This window comes from Alosa alosa, chromosome 8, assembly GCF_017589495.1.
Source record: "Alosa alosa isolate M-15738 ecotype Scorff River chromosome 8, AALO_Geno_1.1, whole genome shotgun sequence".
Lineage (NCBI taxonomy): Eukaryota > Metazoa > Chordata > Actinopteri > Clupeiformes > Clupeidae > Alosa > Alosa alosa.
The window spans coordinates 6,329,998-6,339,368 of NC_063196.1; the positions used below are offsets into that span (position 1 = coordinate 6,329,998).

The following is a 9,371-nucleotide window of genomic DNA, read 5'->3' on the forward strand; positions in this document are numbered from 1 at the left end:
CTGATGAGGGCCGGCTGCTGGATTATGGGAGTAGCAGCTGCACACTGAGGCCACACACACGCGCGCACACACGCACGCACACACACACACACACACACACACGTTTGACTTCAGATCAGATCCATCTCTTTTAGGTCTTGTTACTGTCTCATCTCTGTCTCACCGCTATCACATCTTCCTTTACTGGAGTTGTTTGTCTTGTTTGCAACTTTCTTTTTTCTGTTTTCTGTTTTCTCTCTTTCTGTTCTTCATGTTCACCTGCTGTTCTTCATGTTCAGCTGCTGTTCTTCATGTTCAGCTGCTATTCTTCATGTTCACCTGCTGTTCTTCATGTTCACCTGCTGTTCTTAATGTTCAGCTGCTGTTCTTAATGTTAAGCCTCTGTTCTAAATGTTCAGCCGCTGTTCTTAATGTTCAGCTGCTGTTCTAACTTATACTTTGTTTGGGGTTTTATTTCCTTTCGGTTGCATTTTGTTTGGTTGCTTGTTCTTAGACTCTCACATTGTGTGTGATATCTTTTACTTTTTGAAGGAAGAGTGGCCCCCACTTAGTCTTTTTTCAGAGCACTGTAGGTAGGGGCTGTGTGTGTGTGTGTGTGTGCGTGTGTGCTTGTGTGTGTGTATTTCTGACCTCTAAATCATAAGAGCAGAGGATTACAGGTAAACTCCACTCCCTTTCCTCCATCATTTGATCTCCCTCTCTCTGTTTCTCTCTCTGTCTGTTTTTGCCATCTGTCTATTTCCTCTCCTTTTTATTTCCCTCTCTCTCTCTGTTTCTGAGACAAACTCTTATCTCTGTCCTCCACCTTTTTTCTCTTTCTTTCTCTTTTTCTCTCTCTCTTTCTCTCTCTCTCTGTCATCTTTCTCTGTGTAGTGGGGGCTCTTCTGCAGCGTGATGTCATCCTTCCTGTACATCCGTTATCATCTCACATCTCTCTCCTCTCATCTTGTTTTGCCATCCTATTACACACACACACACACACACACACACACACACACACACACACACACACACACACACACACACCATTTCCTGACAGTGTGATGGCCATTGGTCCAGTGTGGATGTTCATCAGAGTGGTTTTGCATGGCGGTTGGGTTCAAAATGTATAAAAAGGCCCCTGTTATGTTCAAGTCACATCAATTCAGTTTGAAGTTTGATCATCTGTGTGCATGATGTCTATTCTACAACAGCTGAATGTCATCTGTTTCAACCAGCAGATATTACTTAGCTGTTATTGATTTACACACAGACAGATAACGTTACACACACACACACACACACAAGCACACACACACACACACACACACAAACACACACTCACACAATCACACACATAATCGTCCACGCATACACACACACGGTGAGGTCTGTACCTCTGCTTCTGTCCCCTCCACTGTGTATTCTCCTCCTACTGGTGTTTCTGTCCTTCATTCTGTGATTGTGTGTCCTCTCTGTGTGCGTGTGTGTGTGTTCGTGTGTGTGTATGTTTGGCTCTGAACAGCTGGAGTGGCCGCAGGGGTATCGCCATGACCCCTCTTTGCCCCCTGCCCCGGAGGTAAGACACCCCTCCGCCTCCCTACCCCCTATCCCCCCACCCCTCCGCATCCCTCTTTGCCCCACAACACAGAGGTAAGACAACCCTCTGCCTCCCTATACCCCCCCCCCTCGCCACATCCCAACGTATCCCCTTGCAGTATAGCACATTTCCACCTTTTGATTTTTCCAGTCCTCCAGCCCAATGACCCTGCCCCCCACCCCTCTCCACCTCCCAATGCTCCTGCCCCCCCACCCCTCTCCACCTCCCAATGCTCACCTCCTAATCCTCTTTAACTAACTAATCAATTACTAACCCTAATAACTAATGTCAGGCTCACTCTTGGACTATGATCACATTGCGTGTGCATTGCGTGTGCGTGTGTGTGTGTGGGTGTGTGTGGAGCGTGTGTGTGTGTTCTTTCCTAATCCCATGGGATGGTGTTGATGAAGCTGCTAGTTTTCCAAAGTCGTCCTTTAGTCTTTTAATTGTAATTTCATCTAATTCACTGCAAACACTAAACCCACTTCTAGCAGCAATCCAGTGACCGGAGATGCTATAAGTAGCATTCATCATGACTGAAGTTTATTCTCATCCAAGGTCTAGTTGTTATGGAAATAAGAAGAGATGTTGTTAAGACTCTGGCATACTTCCACGCCTGCGGTTTCGCACCCGTGGTGCTGGCTGAGCACGTGATGAAAATTGTGTCGTGCACATTGATGACACGTGAGCAAAAACCCCACTGCGGGAGAAGCAGAAGAACACTGAAAGAACACTGTAAGAACGTTGCTGTATTGTCAGCCCAGTCGGCCCTGTGCTTGTAGGGAAGCACATGCATCTCCACATTGTCTCATTCTCACCATGTCCTTAAAAGACTGCAAGAATAATCACCCAACATATTCCAGGACATCCCAGATGCTTTTGACTGCGTAAGGTATGAGCTACACCAGGCGTGTAACTGAAGCGTTCCGTTCGCGACGTGTAAAATCCATTTTAAAAGACTTTTTTTGAATGTACGCGCAGCTATGAACGTCTGGTGTAGCTACTTCCATTGATTATAATGGCAGCTAATTGTTGCAGCAGACGCTACGCAAATGGAGCGCTTCGGTTACGCGCCTGGTGTAGCTCAGCCCTAAGACGGCAAGAGAGCACTCCGTCCTCTTTAGAGCGTGTGTAACCGCGTGCGTGGAAGTATGCTAGAGCCTTTAGGATGAAGTCGCTCTGGAGAGGGTCCTCACACCCTTCCCTACTGCGCTGCTTGTGCAGAATCCTCCATGTCTATATTGGCACTGTATTTTGTTGCTTCCTGTGTTTCTTGGCACCATTTGGCCTGGTTTGGAGCATGCATACTTAAAACTGAACAAGTGCGCTTAATCAGTTGGGGAAGCAATGTGAAGTGCTCATTTGATCCAAAGTGTCCTTATTTTCCAGCATCCCAGTAAGTGCCCTTGATCTGATGTCAAATGTATTTAACCTCACTTGACTCCAGATAGCCATAACTAAGTCAATGAAGTGTTCTTTACTGAAAAGGAAACCAAGTGCTCTAACAGTGTAGTGTGCTTAGGCTCTGAGTTAAACCCAAGAGAAGTGTATATGGTAATAATGTCATGAGTAGGCCCTGGATGTTGGAAGTTAATGAGTGTGTGTGTGTGTGTGTGTGTGTGTGGGCTATGTGTGTGTGTGTGTGTGTGCATGCATGTATTTGAGAGTGTGTGTGTGTGTGTATGTGTGTTTTTTTCAGCTGCTGATATCAGCAGATTTTACCCTCTGCAGACCACGGGTCAGGGAAAGAAAGGGCTGAAAATGAACAGAGAGAAGGGAGGGGAGGGAGGGAAAGCAGGGGATAGAGAGGAGAAGGGGAGGGATAGAGCAGAGAGGGGGAGGGATATAGAGGAGAAGAGGGAAGAGAGGAGGAGAGACATTTAACAGTCCTATATTGTGCACCTTTGTGAATTCAACTGGGTGGAATTTGCCCATTTTGAACTCAAGTTGGACATTGCCTTGCTGCCTTGGACACACAGTATTGGATAACACCATTTTCACAACATATGTGTGCGTGTGTGTATACGTGAATGTGTTTGGTGCTTCTTCACAGCAATGGAACCACTTAATCAATTTAATCAATACTGCATTATGGTGTGAATTCCATATATATATATATATATATATATATATATATATATATGTATATGTATGTGTGTGTGTGTGTGTGCCTGTGTGTGTGTGTGTGTGCGTGTGTGTGTGTGTAGTTCAGCGAGTGATAATGGTTTCACACCTCATTGAATTGCTGCCTACCCAAATCTAACACACACACACACACACACTACATACTAACACTGGTCGAAAGGCACATCATGTCATGTTTTCTGGAGGGGTTCTGCTGCAGTGTTTTCACTTCCTGGATGTCCTCTTCATGTGCCCATGTCCTAGCCACTCGTGTGTCCTGCTTCCATTGATTTGAACTGCATGGGAGTCCACATCTAATGCTGGTTGTTTTTTGTTTTAATTATGTTCATGCATTGTGTTCTATTAAGATGGCTGTCCCAGGTGGTTTGTATGGGTACAAATGCGATAATCTGTGTCATTTAAGGAGGGCTCTGCTCATGACATGCAGTGTTTTACTCTGTCATGTCACCCATTATGCGCAGTGCTCTGTCTCACAGACTTAAGCTGTAGTGTGATTGGCAGTTGCATTGCCATTCTGCAGTGCCATCCACATTTATTGGCACCTCCTGGTAGAAATGAGTAAAAATTTTGAAAAGTCTGTTAAAAGTCTGTTTTTTTTGTCCTTTCAGGCAGTTATTTACTATAATTTACTATTCTTTTTTTCCTTTTATGTAAATTACATTAAATTGGCACTGTGTATTAAATGCAACCTGCCCTGCCTTTGCATATTTGTACCAATAAATGTGTGTGTGTGTTTAATTTGCACAGATATGTGTTGATTTGCACACATACAGTATGTGTTGATTTGTTGCTGTTCCATGCTTGCTACATGTTTAATTTGCTAAAGGGTCATTCCACGTCAATTCAACCAGGGCCCACGCACTTAGGTCTCAAAAAAATTCTGAAAAAATTACAAGACTAATTTTACAGTGTGTCTCCTGGGTAACATAGGTACACCTGGTAATTTTTTTAGAATTTTTTGAGACCTAAGTGCGTGGGCCCTGGTTGAATTGACATGGAATGACCCTAAACCAGTTTTGTTAAAGCAATTCATAAATCATGGATTAGGTGTTGTCCTTTATTGTGTTCTGCTCATAATATATGTTGTTGTTGCTGCTGCTGCTGTTGTTGCTGTGCTTGTTTCTCCTTAGTGCTGTGCTGTGTGCCGTGTTAAAAACTGTGCCCCTTCCCGGCGCTTCTCTGTTTTGTTTTTATAGTTGCAAGACCCCCATTCGTATGAGCAGGTCTATAAGTACTTAGACCTCCCCACACAGGTATGTCTCAGCCTACCTCAGCCCATCTGCACTGTGCCCCCTTCTGTTCCTCTTCCTTCCTTTTAGTCTCCTCCACCAATGTTCTCTCATCTAACAGCTCCACAGCTGGCCTGCCTGTTCTGTCCGCTAAGCAGGAGATCTGGAACATTCTTTTCTATTGAGTTGTATGTATGTATTCAGATAGCACCTTTTAAGCCCGGGGGCGTGGTGTTCTGTGGTGACAAGCTTGGGTGAGTTCACCCAGAGTATGTGCTTAATCTCAGAAGAGCCCTATGGCTTCATTTAAGCATATCAAGGGCTCTTGTTTTCAGGAGATTTACTCTGAGTTAACTAGGTTTGACACAAAACCACATACTTTGAATACCCAGCTGATGTCGATGATGGCGCCTACAGTTTATGGAAATGCTGTGTGTGAAGCAACTTAGTCATAAGACTGATATAACAATGTTATAAACATGTCAGGACTGACCCTATGTCCCTTTATTAGTTACCGTGATTAAGTTTGAGTTATTAGGTATTATTTAGTGATCAAGTTTGTGCTGAATGCTGTGATAATGAAAGGTTACCATCTTTGCTTACTTTCATGTCAGTTCTCAGGATTTTTTCTCAGGAGTTGCTATGACAGTTAGCGATAATGGTAACATGGCATTATTCACTGTTACATAACATTGTTTTTGTTTTAACTATTCCACAGTTATAGAGTACCTGTTGCTTAATGTAGCAGGTGATTTTGAACGTGCTGATAGTGGAAATAAATATTCCACATTAACCTTAAACTTAACACCACACCTCAACACTAGCATAACTGTGTCCTTTCGCTGTAACACCACGCCTCAACACTAACACAACCTGTGATAGCATAAGCCATGTTACTGACTAATTATTTCTGGTGAAATGATAGTGTCATATTACAATTACAATGGTTATTGCCTCAATGTTAACCAAACCGACACACACACACACACACACATACATACATACATACATACATATATACATACATACATGCATACGGAAACTATCTTCACTTTGATGTTATCATACAGCATACATAATGCTATTACCTTAGCATTGCTAGTATGATAGCATTGAGGCGGTACTGAATGACACCACATATTTTCCATGTGAGACTGCACCAGACACAACACTCACACACCAGCAGATAGGCTCTTGAGGATGGGGGCAAAGCGAGTGCAATCTGACACCTGTCACTCAAACTGACAGCCATGTCAGCAGGAGACCTGTTGTCACGCCACACATATCACAGATATAACATTGCACATGCTGGTGGGAGAAATGTAGCCCTTTCACAAACTCACACACACACACACACACAGTGCACAGTGCTGTGTGTGCTCAAATTGCTGATGACCGAGTCTTTTTCCTGTCTGTGTGTGTGTGGTGTGTGTGTGTGTGTGTGTGTGTATAGGTGTGTATGAGTGTGTATGAGTGTGCTGACAAGGCTTTTAAGTAAAATTGGCTTGAAGTGTGTCTGAGTGTATAATGTAGTCGGCTTTGCTTTCAAATCTGAGTGATAAGAGGCATAGCTAACCTCTTACCCTCTGTGTGTGTGTTTGTGTTTGTGTATTTGTGTGTGTGTGTTTGTGTGTGTGTGCCTGTATCACTTCAGAGCAATGCAAGAAATGGTACTCTGTATGTCTCCCCTAACCTGCCCCCCCCCCTTCTCTCCCCATCCAGATGAAGACCATCGATCGTACAGCAGACCTGGAGAAGATTCCGCGGGCGCCTCACGACCGCAAGAAGGACTGGCAGAAACTCGCCCTTGGACCAGAACTAGCCCATGATGAGGCTGAAATACAGCAGAGGGACCCGGGCAATGGCGCACGGTCTGTGTGTGTGTGTGTGTGTGTGTGTGTGTGTGTGTGTGTGTGTTTGTGTGTGTGTGTGCACATTCAAGTAAAAAATATCTGAGAGTGTATGGCAATATCTGCCTGTTTGTGGCTTGAATTTTAGTTCTCATTTATACGTCACTTTGAATAAAGGCTGAATAAATACATTATGTAAATGATTGATTGTCATTTACAACTTTTTCCTTGTGTGCTTTTTTGTTGTTGATTGTTTATTTATTGGTGTGTCTGTTTGTTTGTTTGGCAGGCAAGTGACGTACACGATGGAACACGACGGGGCGTTCTCATTGGCTGCTCTCCCATACTGTCAGATGAATGAGCTTCTGAACCGAAGAGACCAGGCAGGATACGGCAGACCTCACGAGCCCCCACCCCCACCGCCACCCATCAGGTACACACAAACACACACACACACACACACACACACACACATAACCTCATGGGCCCCACTTTCACCTCCTGCCAACCTCGCAAGTAAATAGGAATCTTGTCTGATCTCCTACGGTCTCCCACATACATCATTTTTATTGTGTTGAAATTGGTAGATGCCAAACAGAAAAACGGCATAAAAAATGCTTACTGAGTAACTAATGACTAAGTATCTCGATAAGAAACTTGTCAGTCTGATGGCACTGACATGTTGATTGGCATACATATTTGCTTTCGAGACATAAACTAAGCATTTTGAGCAAGTTATGTGCTTATGCAGGTAATCCACTGTGTGGTGCAGTTTGCACAAGTAGTTTTGAGAAATGCACTTACTGTTGTGCAAACGTTAATGATGACTTGAGAAATGCAGCAAATTGACTAAGAAAGACTGTTATAGTAATACTTTAGTATTGTGGCCATTCTAATCCGTTTTCTCATCTCTGTGTGTGTGTGTGTGTGTGTGTGTGTGTGTGTGTGTGTGTGTGTGTGTGTGTGTGTGTGTGTGTGTCCGTCCGTCTGTCTGTCTGTCTCTCTCCGTCTCTCTGTGTCTGTGGCAGCTCCAGTTCTGGCCTGTCAGACAGCCTGGTCCAGTCTCCCGCTCGCACCCCTGGCTTCCTCAACTCCGGCACCCTCCTCCCCCCCCTCCGCCATTACCCCCTCCCCCTCCCCCCCTTCCCTCCACCGTCCAATCAGGTGCGGGCCTGCGCGGCACGCCGCCGCCCCCCATTCCGCCCATGCCCAACCAGCAGCCCCCGGCCATCCCTCCGCCTCCCGCCCCCCTCCAGATCGCCCCGGGGGTCCTCCACCCGGCTCCGCCCCCCATCGCCCCTCCGCTCCATATGCTCACCGGTTCCCCGGCGCGCCTGCAGCAGGACAAAGGCCCGCCCCCGGGGATGACGGACGGCTCGGTCCTGCCCCCTCCTCCCCCACCCCCCTCCTCTTCCGCTGCCCGGAGCCAGGAGCTCGTCCCCTTCCACGGCGGTCCTGCCCTCGGTCTCATCGCCGCCCACTCACTCGGCCCACGAGCCCAAGCGTCACCCGGCCAACCTGCCACCCATCAGCGACGCCCGCAGCGTCCTATTGGAGGCCATACGGAAAGGTAGGCGGAGCCTGAGACCACAAATATTCTCAGTTATTTGTGTGCTTCAGTTCTTCCTTTGGATTCAGTTATCTGAAGTGGGCCCATTGGGCTTTTAGGATTCTACGGTTCTTGTTCCATGAGCACTGGCTCGGAACCCAGCCTGCTGTCACTTCCTGATCCCACCCCATTTCTCTCTTCCATTCCTGTCACTTTTCACTGTCCCTATCTGAGTAAAGGCAAAAAAATTAAAAAACATAACTCTCTCTCTCGCCCTCTCTCTCCCCCTCCCTCCCTCTCTCCCCCTCTCCCCCTCCTTCCCTCTCTCACTCCCTCTCTTCCGTGTCTTTGTGCGTCTGTCAGGCATCCAGCTGCGGAAGGTGGAGGAGCAGCGTGCCCAGGAAGAGAAACACGAGCGCGTGGGCAACGACGTGGCCACCATCCTGTCCCGCCGCATCGCCGTCGAGTACAGCGACTCCGAGGACGACTCCGAGTTCGACGAGGTCGACTGGATGGAGTGAACGAGAGAGAAGAAAGAAGAGAGAGAGCATCACTCCTTTTCTGTCCCTCCCCTACTCTTGTTTTTTTCCATCATCATCATCATCATCATGCCTTCACCACAGCTTTTTATCTTCATCACTTCCTCTGCTCTCATCTGCACTTCCTGTCTTTTCTCTTCTCTCTCCGTTTCATTATGTCTGTCTGCCTATCGGTCTGACTACCTGTCTGCAGTTCTATCCATATTCTTTCTTCCTTTCTTTCTTTCTTTCTCTCATTCCCACCATCCCCATGGTATGCCTTGTATGGAGATTTCGACCATCTCGTTCATTTATTTCCCCTCCGGTGTTCCATACAGCTATGTTATAGGACAAGGAAAAGAAACTGTTTTTGTATTCATTTTTACTACACATCTTTGACAGTTTAGATTATAAGATTTCAGTTTTAAATTGTGTGAACTCTTTCATCTTGTACAGTTAAAAAGAAAAAAAAAACATGGAAATAACTCCGTGTCTTGTTTT

At 45.9% G+C, this 9,371-nt stretch overlaps 1 protein-coding gene across 1 annotated transcript in view; it reads left to right on the forward strand.

The window, feature by feature from the left end:
• wasf1 (WASP family member 1) overlaps positions 1 to 9,007 on the forward strand; it is a 57,899-nt gene extending 48,892 nt beyond the window's left edge. The window contains 8 exon segments of the mRNA XM_048250629.1: positions 1,505 to 1,558; positions 4,921 to 4,977; positions 6,676 to 6,824; positions 7,093 to 7,236; positions 7,832 to 7,899; positions 7,902 to 8,203; positions 8,205 to 8,373; positions 8,716 to 9,007. Of these exon segments, the coding sequence (XP_048106586.1) occupies positions 1,505 to 1,558; positions 4,921 to 4,977; positions 6,676 to 6,824; positions 7,093 to 7,236; positions 7,832 to 7,899; positions 7,902 to 8,203; positions 8,205 to 8,373; positions 8,716 to 8,873 (1,101 nt within the window). The 3' untranslated portion in view covers positions 8,874 to 9,007.
• The last annotated feature ends 364 nt before the right edge of the window (positions 9,008 to 9,371 follow it).